At 37.2% G+C, this 14,034-nt stretch overlaps 1 protein-coding gene across 2 annotated transcripts in view; it reads left to right on the top strand.

Moving 5' to 3' along the window:
• Positions 1-3,303: 3,303 nt before the first annotated feature.
• Positions 3,304-14,034, top strand: part of IMPG1 (interphotoreceptor matrix proteoglycan 1) — a 126,909-nt gene continuing 116,178 nt past the window's right edge. For both annotated transcript variants that reach the window (XM_047735255.1, XM_047735256.1), the window contains exon 1: positions 3,304-3,370. In XM_047735255.1, the coding sequence (XP_047591211.1) occupies positions 3,304-3,370 (67 nt within the window). The remainder of the gene's footprint in view (positions 3,371-14,034) is intronic.

Genomic DNA, 14,034 nt, shown 5'->3' with positions numbered 1-14,034 from the left:
GCAGAAAATCAAGGAAAAGAAAGAAAATGTGTAAGGATGAATAAGAAAAGAAGAAAAGACTTATTATTCATAGGTGACAATAGTATACGTAGGAAATTGCAAAGAATAAATGCATAAATTTTTATAATTAATACATTTATTTCTCAAGATCAATGCACAGAGGATCAATATACAAAAAGTGTGTTTTTATATCTTGGCAGTAGCCAATTAGAAAATAAAATTTAATACTTCTTACAATACAATAAGAATATCAAATACTTAGAAAAAGTCGAATGAAATATATATAAGACAAAATTAAACCTAAATAAATAAATAGATAAATCATGTTCATGAATTAGAAAATTGAGTAAGATAAAGATGTCAATTTCCCCAAATTGATCTGTAGTCCAATATAATTTTTTTTCAAATTTTTATTTAAATTCATTAATGTACAGTGTAACAATAACTTCAACCGTGCAATATAGTGATTCAGCACTTCCATACAACACCCAGTGCTCATCACAACAGGTGCACTCCTTAACCCCCACCACCTATTTACACATCTTAGTAAACTCTTTTGTGGAACTTGACAATATGACCCTGAAATGTATATTAAAATTCAAAACACCAAAGGTAAACAAGACAATTTTGAAGAGAAATGAAATGGGAAAACTTGTTCTGCAGATGTGAAGACATACAACAAAAAGGTACAATAATTAAGATAGTGTGACAGAAGAATAAACAAATAGGAAAGAGAACCCACAGACATGTATTATTGATTTATGACAAAGGTGGAATTTCAGAACAGTAGAGGAAATAATCTTTTCCATAAATGGTGGTAAGATATGCAAAGCTGCCTACAGATATGTAGATAGGTAGTTAAAAGTATAAAGAAAAGCTTGTAAGTGATTGCCGTAAAATCAGAATAATGACTATGTTTAATGAAGAAGAAAGTTTTGTGTTTGTGAGTGGGGGACCATAGATCCTTCTAGGGCGCTATTAATATTCTATATTTTTACCTATATATTCCTAGAGTGTTCACTTTGTAATGATTTTATTAGGCTGAACATGTAGGTTTAAGCAACGTTCTAAAACATGGATGGAATGGTAGCAGATTAGAAGGAAAAATCTTAAACTGGCAGTAAAGAAGCACTCTCTCCCACTCCTTCACCCTGTCTCTCTCTGTCTCTCTCAGAACGTTCTTCTCAGAGAGACAGATCTCCTAGATCTTCTAGAAATATCCTATATGAAGAACAAATAACAAAAAGGACTTCACATTTTAGTAGCACAAGAAGCTAGAAGACAATGGATTAATGTCTTCAGTATTATAAGTGAATGTTATTTCCAGCCTAGAATTCTATTTTCAGTCGTCTTTAGTCCATTTGGGCTGCTATAACAGAATGCCAAAGACTGAGTAGCTTATAAAAGACAGAAATCCCTTAGTTATGGAGGTTGGAATATGGAGGTTGCAGGCATATTCAGTGTCTGATGAAAGCCTGCTTCCCGGTTCATAGCCTGGTCTTGTCACTGTGCTTCACAGGATGCAAGGAGCAAAGGAACTCTGTGGTGCCTCTATTATAAGGGAGCTAATCCTATTCCTGAGGGCTTCCCCCACATGACCCAATCACCTCCCAAATGCCCCACCTTTACATACCATCACAATGGGGGGCTGGTTTTCAACATATGAATTCTAGGACGTAGACATTAAATCTATAGCACTGACCAAACTATCAATCAAGGATGAATACAGATGGAGGCCACTTTTAAACATGTAAGATCTCAAATACTGTGAATTTTCAGTAATAAACTGGAGCATATGCTGGCCTACAACAAGAGATTAGGTTAAGAAAGAAGGCAGCAGAGAATCCAGAGAACTCAGGACCCAAGACAAGAGAGGTAGAAGCCATCCCCAGCCTGACTGTGGGGGAGGATCCCAGATGACTACTGTGAGCAAGAAAAGAAACAGTAAAGACTGGTGGGGGTTAGTAGGAGCAGGTCCTGGGAAAGACATGCTGTTTGAAGTGTTTAACCATAAGAAGAGGAAATTTACACATCTGGGGTAACAGTTGGGGATAATTTATTGTTTTGTATTTAAAAATCTAAGGGGAAAAGTGTGAGACGATTGCAAAAAGCATCGTGGGGGCAACAATTAAAGTATATGTTCTGAAACCAGACTCTGGGTTCATATACTGGCTCTGCCAGGTACACCTTAGCTTCCTCAAATATAAAACAGATCCTAATAATAATATACATCCCATAACATTGTATTAAGGAATATATGGATAAACTATGGAAATGTCTAAGAGCAGTGGTCTACCACAATATAAGAGCTAGGTACATGTTAGTAATTACAGAATACACCATGGCTCAGCTGTATGTAACATGTATACAGTCACAGAAATATAACTCGAAAATTCAATAAATGGAAAGTACAATAATACTTAGGTGGATAGAAGGATGATTACATGTTTAGGGAGAGTGGGGAATGATCTATTATTTGATAATGCCTGAAAGTGAAAACAAAAAAAAAATAGTAATAGAAGCAGCATACTAGGTTAGAGGTACAAAGGAAAATACTAGAGTCAGCTTAGAAACTTAAAATTGGTTTCCCTTGAATGGAGGAATAGCACCATTACTTTTTACAAACTAACTTCTTAAACACTATCTATGAAAAACAAATTTTAAGAAATTAAAATCAAACTTGAGCCAAAAAAGTTATCTGCATGTAATGCCAGAAAGAAAGCTATGTACAAAGCAGTGCATTTCTGAGAATGGAAACAGCATTGCTGTCTCAGGAGACCTATATAGTGAAAAACTACATACACTTCAGGGATAGCAGTTAAGCTCTTTCAATGGGTGTTCCTTGAGCATGTCATTTTGGAAAACATTTGACCCTAAACTGTCAGCCTTCTTCTGCATTTGGCAGGACTTCCCCCTGGCTCTCTATGTCACTGTAACAGGTGAATAACTAAGAAAAAAGCATTTCTTCTGCCTGTGGACACTTGTTTATAATGGCATTCAGGGTCTTGGAGCTAGGCTGACAGATGCTCCTCCAGAAGGTTAATGAGATAAAGGTTCCTCCAGCTGGCCCTTAAGCAGAGATTACTCCTGAGGGGAAGATAAGCAGATTATTCCAGAAACAGACACTGCTTCCTGTTCTCCATAAATTAGCACCCTTATAAAGGTAAACCAAGAAGGTTATTCTCACTCAGTTGGCTTCAATATTTAATTATTTTTCCTATTTCTGTCATTTTATTTTTTTTTTTATGAGATTTGGGACTGTTCTGTGATTGTTACCAGAATTACCAATGCACAAAAGCCAGAATGTATTTGGAAACTAGAAGGGCTATTTTTCTTCTTTGGATTCTTCTCCAAGTTCAAGGAACCAAAGGTAAGTTATTTAAATATTTATTTTTAAATTTTGCTTATCTATAAAATATATTTGCAGAAGTGAGCATTCGAAATGAACAAAGTCAACACTGTGCCTCAGAGGGATATGGTAGGCCCTGAATTATATTGATTAATTGATTGAATGATTGTCAGAAATGATTTTCACTCAATTGAATATTTATTTGCTATATAATTTTAAGTGCAATTTTTGTTAACAAAATAGAGATAAATAAACCCTTTTTGCTTTTATAAGACATTGAATACAAATTCATATTACTAATATCAATAACAATAGTAGATCCATGAAACCATTCCATTTATCTCTTAAAATTGACAAATAAAATTTAAAAATTGAAACTAATATTTTTTTGAAGCTAGTGTTTTAAGCTATGATCAGACAAAAAAAATGTATTTCTTACTTTTTCACAGTTAAATCATGAGTTGATTTTCCTTAAAAAATAGCTAATAAGCTTTGTCTTCAGAATCCATGACAGTGGCAAACTCAAAAGTTATATCCATAAAAGAATGAGGCAGTGAACGTTCTTATGAAAAATCTTCAAATAAATTTAAAATTAAAGCAAGCAACTAAACAGGCATATTGAAGAAAAATAATGTAGTTTTTTAAAACCTGTTGAAGAAAGCATCACTTTCTTTTTTTTTTTTTTTAAACAATAAACCCTGTCATTATAACATATTCAGGCTTTTTAAGACATTCGAAATCAATAATGTTTGGTTCTTACATAAGGATGACATAGCCTCAGAAAATTAACATTTTAATTGAAGTATTAGATTGAAAATGTCCAGAGTAAATAAAACAAAGATTTGTTGCATTTTAAGACCCAAAATAACTGATTCCATCAGTTATTAACTTTTTAGTGGTTGCATTTAGAGGTTGCATTAATCTTCTAGAAAAGATTATATAAAAATTCCTTTTATGTTTTTCAACAGATAAGTGATAGCGGGCGAAGCAAAAGTTTACTTACCTTTCCTTTCAATGTCAATTATATATAAATGTTTACATTTATGAAAACATTTTAACTAGAAACAGATCATGGATTCCCATGTATTTTGAGCTTAATCTGCTGGAGCAAGCATACTGTCTATTTTATATACTTGACTAGGTAATTCAGCTTTGGGTTTGTTGTTGTTGTTGTTGTTTAAATAATTGCATTAAGTTATTTAACTGTTTTTGCTATTTTTGTACATTATATATCAAACATTACAAATACAAATAGCATAATCACTTACAGAAAGTTAAATAAGCTCACCAAAAACCATAATTTATTATATGCCAATTTCTACGAAACAAAGTAGGATTAACTGTGTAATAAAACATCCTAATATTTTACTCATCAGGGACTTTTTATTCTACAAGAATCTGAGATCTGCAAACTTCTGTTAATCTCCAATTACTGAGGTCTACATTAATTAGAATTTATGTACTAGAGCTAGACTGGTTTTCCGTTTGTGACTAATTAACCATCATGAGTATATTTACATAAAAAATGGTTTGGGGAGTGAGAAGAGTTCAATTTAATATAACTAGCTGTTAAGCATAACAACTGAGTGTACAAATTCAAAAGTTTCTTTTTTAAAAATTATAGATTACTTTAAAAATCAAAAAAGGTTTGAAAAAAGCTGCACTTCCACTCAAATACAGTCTATGTAGCACCTTCATATGTTTTCTCAGTCTTCCTTCTATGTATAGTTACTTAATTTTTACATGATTGCAGTTCTACAATCTACGTTATCTACAATCTACAATCTACATCTACGTTAGATGAATGTTCTACACTGTGACCTAGTTTTGACAAGTATCGTTTTTTGGCTGTGTAATGTTCCTTTCAGTTGATATGTCATGATTTGCTTTACATAATATTGTACAGAAGAGAAATAGTTTTTCCTAATTATACTGTTATTATGAATAACATTGCAATTAATATCCTTAGGTATAGCCTCTCTTAGTATTTAAGGTTCTTCTCATAAGTTCACTAAAGTAAAATTATTGGGACAAAGCAGCATAAACAGTATATGATTCATATTTGCCAATTTGCTTCTCAAAAGTTTTCCTATGCCTTAAGGTAACTTTTCCCAATTCAATTCCACAGTGTTTACCAGCTACCCAATACTGCACTAGACACAGAATATTAAGAGACTTAAAGACATGCCAATACTTTCAAAGTTTTCCTTTAAGCTTTTCAATTCTAAATGTAGTTTTTCCATTGATACGTAAAGCGAAACACTTTTGGTTGCAAAACATTTATTAAATAAAACTGTTTACACAACAGGACTGTTTGATAATTTCGAAGAACAGTCACTTACCAAGGCTCCTCTTATATTCATAGTGGGGATGCTAGTTTCATCTGATATGCACAGTACTGCTTTATGCTTTTACCCTTTCGTTTCACATAAATAATTTCATCTAATTGCTTATGACATCACAATGTGTGGAGAAAGAGGAGAGAAAAAAATCTACCCTTGGCAAGTCCTAAAATGGAAATAGTGTTTATCAGAGTATGTGCCTTTTGCATTACAGTTGGTTGTATACCAAATGAAACCTTTAGCTAAAGTAAAGTTACCAAGGTATGGTAATTATTTTTATAGCTATGAAGTGTCAGAAAAATTTGCATTTGAAGACACTCTACTTCTTCCTAAGCCTTTACTACTGGGATATGTTCTCATTTCATAAAATTGCCCAGGAAGGTATTTTCCCTCGCTGTGGCTCCATTAACAGAAAACATGGATTCATTTTTAGACCTGAGATGGCTGCCCAATGACAGTCACATTAACTTTGCAGGTCCTGTACTTTGTTCATCTCTGCTATAGTCTCAGACAGTGTAATTCAAAAGGTTCAAGGTGGACTTTCTGCTCAATTATATTTGAGAAGATGGCCTTATAATCAAAGCTGTGTAAATTGAAGACACTTTGTGTTCAACTGAGCAGACTCTGGCAGCACACCTGAAGCCATTTGTTAGAATAAATACTTACTTTAAAAATAAAAAGCAAATTCTGCCTTGTGGCCCCTCTATACCTTTATCAATGATCACACTAAAGGACGATTACATGTGTGAACTAATTAGGCAGCACTGACAAGGCCTGCTGCTTTCTTGGCCATTTACATCAATCATGAGTGGGCAGCCTCCTTAAATATCCACTGTATTTGCATGCTAATCGTCTCTGGAAATTCAGATCCTGTATAGCTTTGTTACCACAGTCATGTTCACAGCAGATTATATGCTGTTTTAAAATAATCTATCTAAGGCAATAAAGGTTTGGGTTTTCTTCCCCCCACAATGGTTTCTAGGTTTATATTCCAATTCAGCATCTATGTGGTAATGACCACAGTAGAAGTTCTGACATCATTGCTATATTGTGCAGTATCTGCCTCCAGGGTGCCTGAGGTCTCCATCCACACTGCTGCCTCTTACTTCAGGGTGTGAAAGACACTTCTGCAGTCGTGGGAGGGAATCGGTTATACCAATCTTTGGAATACCACAGAGCAGCTTGTTGAAAGGAAGGAAAGTCTCTGACCACCATGTGAGTTTCAGCCTTCCAAAGTGGACAGTTTTTAGCAACCATTGGGCCTGAGCTCACTGTCTGAGAGTAAAAGACAGTGTCACTGGCATTTCAACGGCACAAATCAAGAGCACCAAGTCTGATGGAACCATTTTAATAAGGAAAGAAGGTGCTGTGGACCAAGGCAACCAGCATGCCAAAGCTTTCCTACAATGAGTCGATATGGTTGACTGGCATAGCCATGGTAATGGGAGCTCATATATGGAAATGCCATTGTCAAGTGTGAACTACAGCATGCATCACTATAATTATTTACTGAGAATGTACTCTTACTGCTGCACCTCCCCTCTGGCCGCAGTGAATGTGGGAAGAATAAGAAGGAGCTACAGAACGTTACAAATGCTTCTCAGCATATGGTTGTATTCAACAGATAAATATTCTCCCATTGACAGTCATTCTTCAGGAAACAATGTCTTTTTAAAAAGATTTTATTTATTTATTTGAGAGGGAGAGGAACAAGAAAGAGCAGTGGGTTGGGGGGTGGGAGGCGTGGAGCAGAGGAAGAAGCAGACTCCCTGCTGAGCAGGGAGATTGATGCACCCAGTCTGAGGACGCAGGGATCATGACCTGAGCCAAAGGCAGCCCCTTAACCAACTGAGCCACCCAGATCCCCAGAAACAATGTCTTTCCATGTGCCTTTGTAAAGTCATCTTAATTCATCCCAATTTGGTTTTCTTCATTCAGCCGTCTTTAGTCCCCTCACTCACTGCAACCAGCATCTATTTTCATAATTGCTCTCCCAGGAGAAAGATTAAAGGATTTTACACCAAAAGAAATTTTGTGGAGAAAATTCAGGACCTTGAAACTAATGAAAACTTTCCACTTCAGAAATACTTAAACTTCATATAGAAATAACGTATGTAGGGCTAATTTGTGTGTCTTAAGATTCCTGCTTCATTTATGAAGAAACAAAAGTTACATTTAATTAAGCCCAACTCTGAAACCCAAGGGCACTATTACCAACCATTTTAGTCAGTTCAGACCTGATCAACACACTTTGTACATAGCTATCATATTAACAGTCCTTTAGTTTAAATATCTTTTTTTTTTTTTTATAGAAGCTCAAGCACATTTTAATTAATCTTCTCAAGATTTCAGTGGCTGGTAGACAATCTGCTCATTTTGGTTCAGGAACCCAGGACAGAGAATACTATGTAACACTCCTAAAGTCATTCAGTATGAGAAGACTAGAGCCAAAACTGGGATTTGAGCTGTATCCAGTCCTGTCTTATACCTGCTTAGTCTATTAAGTCCAATATAGTCTTAGTCTATCAGTCCAATATAATATGATGAGTGAAATTAATATGGCTTTTACTATTAATTCAAAAGCCAACTTTCCTCTGCTAACACCAGATGATTGCTGGTTCTGTGCCATTTCTGTTGCATGACTGTTTGCATGACTGAACACAGGAGAGATCATAGGCCATATCCTCTACCCTAAAAATGAAGGCATAATTTTAGGAGTTCTATTACTCATTAAGAAAAAAGTGTGGCATTTTGAACTCCTTAACAAAATAGAGTCATTTATTCATGGTATCCTTTTAAATGCCCACCATTAAAATCTAAGTTTAGCACTAAGTGACTTATTTATGATTATGTATTTAAAAGCAGATCTTGGGGGCGCCTGGGTGGCTCAGTGGGTTAAGCTGCTGCCTTCGGCTCGGGTCATGATCTCGGAGTCCTGGGATCGAGCCCCACATGGGGCTCTCTGCTCAGCAGGGAGCCTGCTTCCTCCTCTCTCTCTGCCTGCCTCTCTGCCTGCTTGTGATCTCTCTGTCAAATAAATAAATAAAATCTTAAAAAATAAAATAAAATAAAAGCAGATCTTGGCCTAATGGATGTGATGTGACACATTCAGAAAGTCTCTTCTGAAATCAAAGGTACTTCCCCATCAAAACTCTGAAATTTAACCTCCAGATTTACAATATTTTCAAACTCTAGAGATCAACATTTCTGAAATATCCCTTTCTAATAATTTCTCTTTCTTCCTTTTATGGAATCTGAGTTTTAGTCTCATCAAAACATCCCAGTCCCTCAGCTTCTCCCAGTTTCTCCACTTGTATGGCCCATCTAGGCCTCAGTGTCCTACTCATTAATCCTAGGTGCTGGAGGCCACTCCTCAGCTTTCCTCAACACTCATCTTGACAGTACAATATAAACCTCACTCCTTGACCTTCTGCCCTATTTGCATGGTTAATCTCACTCTGGGTAAACTTAGCTTTCACTTTGTCCACTCTCATTTCTGAGCTGCCAGGTGTTATTAGAGAATCCAAAATAAAGTGCTTACATGAAACAAATTCATGCACCATAACCCTAGTCGGGCCCTCCAAACCAGTCCACAGCTCTACTCATCTCTGAGTCCAATTTCCAAACCTCCTCTCTCTCCTCAAGCCAGCAGCCTGACTCTCCCTCATTCACATAATGGCACAGTCAAGAGGAAGGCTTTAAGGCTTTCACAGGACTGCATTCAACACAGAACGCAGTTGTACAGGTCAGCTCTGTCACTAGTTAAGTGACCTTAACAAATTGCTCAATCTCGTACGTATCTCCAATTTGTGGTTTTTTATCTATAAAATCGGAATAATAGTATCAGTGTCTCACCCATATGGTGTGATGAAGATAAGTGAAATGATGTTTATGAAGCTCTTTGTGAGGCATCTACTATAAAATTGCTCGATAAATGCTGGATACTAGGAGGACTGTGATGACTTACTCCTACATACTGAAAAGACTGAAGTCATCTGACATCTCCTTTTTTTCTACTTCAAACTTTCGATCTATATCCAAACTCTTCTCACGTTCTGTTGTTTCAAAGAGAATAAAAATATTTCATATTTTTGCTAATGTTATTTCTATCTACCTATGACTTTAACTCCATTTACAACCAATTTGCCTGCAGCTTTACTCTGCCAGTCTCCTTTTCCATTGGTTCCATTTTCCCAGCCTAAAGAATTTAATGCAACATTTCTCAACATTGGTAAAAACACCAGTGCTGGGGCTCCAGCTTTGAAGATTCCAATTTAATTTGTCTGGGTGGGACCCAAGCTGAATAATTGTTAAAGCTAGCCAGGCAATTTGTAGCCAGATTTGAGAAGCATGATTTATTGCCCTTCTGGAAAGATGTGATATACGGTTCATTATATTATGAGCCACCAGGGAGTTTGTTTTAATCTTCCTTTCTTTGGTAAATATTTTATCGTAAATATGTTTATAGTTTGGAGGGAGTGGTCTCATTATTTAATAGGGCTGATAGAGTGGTTTGGTTAATCATTCCCTCCGCTATGTTGTTTCATTTTTTTTTTTTTAACTGTTCTACAAAATTAGGGCAGGGGCACCTAGGTGGCTCAGTCACTGGGCATCTGCCTTCGGCTCAGGTCATGATCCCAGGGTCCTGGGTTCGAGCCCCATCGAGCCCCACATCAGGCTCCCTCCTCCGTGGGAAGCCTGTACTCCCTCTCCCAGTCCCCCTGCTTGTGTGCCCTCTCTCGCTGTGTCTCTCCTTCTGTCAAATAAATATTTTTTTAAAAAATTTAGGGCATAGATAGGTTACAGGAATATGTATTTTTTTATAAGCTACACGGAGCATTCTAATGCATACTGTTAAAAATCGATTAAATGCTTCATGAGGGTAGGGCCCATGTCCATCTTGTTCTCAGTCATTCATCAGCACCCACCCCCTTTCTGGCATAATCCACTATGCTTCTGTCCATTTCAGGCTGTCATCTTCTATCTCTAAAGTTGGGAATTTTGATATCATGTAAGAACCTCCTCTTCATATCCAAATTGTCACCAGATCCTATCAAATGGTATGCTGATAAATGTTTAGCAACAGTTTTTTCTTCACAGAGTTTGTCAGTGTCCATACTGTAAATGCGCCTACCATGGCTGATTTCAATCTACCAATATGACAGCGTCTAATGTGACCATCCACACTTGGCTTTTAGGTGCCTGGAGCCCCTGTGAGCTTGCCTCGTTCAGCACACCCTCTCATTAACAACTTCAGCACAGTGTTTCTTTAACCAGCTTCAGCCTCTTCACCCTCATTGGCCAGGACAATGGATAACTGTTTCCTCTTTCAGGTTCTGACCTTTGACTTCTCTATTTCCTAAACCCATGAAACCTACCTAGTCAAGTCAGTGACAAATCTAGTGAATACCTACCTCAGAACTGTCTCCTGTTTCTTGAGCTTGAACTAGTTTTGTTACTCATTGTTTACCACATTCACTGCTTGGTGGGGAACAGTAAAGAACAGAACTTCCAAAGCCCCCTCCATGCCTCCAGAATCAAGTCCAATAATTTCACTTGAGGGTCCTTATGATCTGGCCTCCACCTTTCTTTCCAGCTGCGCTCTTATGGACTGCTTGAGTCCTGCCAAGCTAGATGCATTGCTTCTGTAGATCTCCTTACTTGGGAAATGTACATCAAGAGTATACAAAACATATCTGTGATACTTAGAGAATAATAATAAAATGCTCATATCCCAGATTAAATAATAAACCATTGATGGTATCTTAGAAGTTCCCTGTTAGCTCTGCCAGGGTCTCTGCCCCTTTCTTTGCTCTGTGCCAAAGGTAGCCACGGTCATGAATTTTGTGTTAATCACATCATTGCCTGTCATTAGTGTTTCCAGGTATAGGTGTATTTATCTAAATAATACAATTTGGTTTTGTTTGTGATTTTTATATAACTAACATCATTCTGTATGTGTTCTCTCCTAAGACAGTTCTCTGGCTCAACAGTATGTTTTTAAGATTCATCCACATTGTTGCATTTAGCAGACCTGAGACAAAAGCTTACTTGTTTCTCTTCCTTCCAGAGTGCTTTTTTAGGGTGGGATCCTGGAGGGAAATGCAAAAGAATTGATAAGAGATCTCAAAAGTGTGCCTCAGGGCGCCTGGGTGGTTCAGTTGGCTAAGCGACTGCCTTCAGCTCAGGTCATGATCCCAGAGTCCCAGGATCGAGTTCCTCATCGGGCTCCCTGCTTGGCAAGGAGTCTGCTTCTTCCTCTGACCTTCTCCCCTCTCATACTCTCTCTGTCTCTCTGTCAAATAAATAAATAAAATCTTTTAAAAAAAAAAAAAAAGTGTGCCTCAAAGAAGATTAACTTCTCTGCAGTTTCCTGCACTCTATGTATGTGCACCTCTATGGGCTGTTGGGGATCCTGGTGCTTCTCATACCTCAGCAGCAACAGAAAACTCTGGGGCAGGAGGAAAAAAAATGCAATGAAACAACTATGAGGCCAAGAGCTGTAGGCTGTGTCTCCTGCAGTGCTTCAGAGCTTATGAAGAGCTAAAAGCTGGTCTGAGAAAGTGGTGAGGCTAAGAGGGTTTGAGATGGTACGGGAGAGGCATCTGAGACACACTATTGCCTTGTAGGGATGCACCACCTACAGCCGTTATTCTGTCCGTGGACTTTGCTGTTACACTTCTCTGTGTGTCCGCTGGTGCACACAGCAGGCAGAGTCTCTCCAGAGTCTAGGATTCTCATTCTCTCTCTCTCTCTTTTTTTTTTTTTTTTTCAAGATTTTATTGATTTCTTTGACAGAGAAAGAGAGAACAAGCAGGGGGAGCAGCAGGCAGAGGCAGAAGGAAAACCATGGAGCTCAATCCCAGGACCACCTGAGCTGAAGGCAGACGCTTAACCTACTGAGCCACCCAGGTGCCCCTCTCGGTCTCTGTTCTAAGTAGGAGAGTGATTGTGGTGTTGTGAGGTATGCATGTTTTCAATTTTACCAGGTGACACCAACTGTTTTCCTAAATGTTTGTGCCATTTTCAGTGAGAATTTTGTTCCAAATCCTCAAACACACTTCGTATTGTTATTGCCTGACTGTTTGTCGGGGGGGCGGGGGGGGGGGATCATAGTGAAATCGTATCTCGTTGTTTTATTTCGTATTACCTTCACTAGTAATGAGTTTCAGTATCTTTTCATATATTTTTTTCCTTTTCTAGAAAATGTCTAAAGAATTTTACGCATTTTTCATTGGCATGTATGCCTTTTCTTACTGATTTAGAGCAATTCTTTAAAAGTAAAAAATAGGGGGGTTCCTGGGTGGCTCAGTGGTTAAGCATCTGCCTTCAGCTCAGGTCATGATCCCAGAGTCCTGGGATCGAGCCCCACATCTCAGGCTCTCTGCTTGGTGGGGAGCCTGCTTCCCCTTCTCTCTCTGCCTGCATCTCTGCCTACTTGTGATCTCTGTCAAATAAATAAAATCTTTTAAATAAATAAAAGTGAATATTAGTCCATCTGTAGTTATGTACCCTTCAGAAACCTTTTTCCAGTTTGTAGCCTGTCTTCTTACTTCTTAATGGTAACCTCTGATGAGCTGACATTCTTTATTTTAACAGAGTTGAATTTATCACCCTTCAACTTCATCCTTTAACTTCATTTTCTGTCCTACTTAAAACCTTCCCTAGCTTAAAGCCATGAAAATATTGTTCTCTATTTTCTTATGCAAGTTGTAAAGTTTTACCTTTCATATTTAAGCCACTAAAATTGATTGTGCATGTGCGTGGGTGTGTGGATGTGTACAGGAAGTAGGAAGACATTGTCTTTTTTTTTAATATGGATAATCAATTGTTTTAGCATCATTTACTGAGTAGTTTCTGCTTTCCTCTCTGCTGTGTGATGTCATGAACATAGTTTTTGTCCATTTTATTATCCCTGAGCCAATACCACATTGATTTAATTATCACAAACTTATATGATATAACCATGTTTCTCTGGCTTTGTTCACCTTCTACTGGAGTGTCTAAGCTATTCTTGACCCCCCATTCTTCCATAAGATTCTAAAATTAGCTCACCAAGTTCTACAAAACACTTACTAAACACAATTGAAATGGTGTTGACTCTGTAGATCAATATGGGGAGAATTGATACCTTTGTAATGTTAAGGCTTCCTATCCAAGAGCATGGAATATCTCTCCTTTTATTACTACCTTACAATAAAGTTGCATGATTACTTTATTAAAGGGCTTACATATATTGGATTTATCCCTAGCTACTTTATATTAATTGTGATCATGTTAATGGCATTCTTATTACTTTTTCTATATAAAAAATGATTGGTTTTATATCCCTTAGCTTTGCTG

This window comes from Lutra lutra, chromosome 6, assembly GCF_902655055.1.
Source record: "Lutra lutra chromosome 6, mLutLut1.2, whole genome shotgun sequence".
In the NCBI taxonomy this organism is placed as follows: Eukaryota; Metazoa; Chordata; class Mammalia; order Carnivora; family Mustelidae; genus Lutra; species Lutra lutra.
This window is presented reverse-complemented; position numbering and strand designations above follow the sequence as displayed.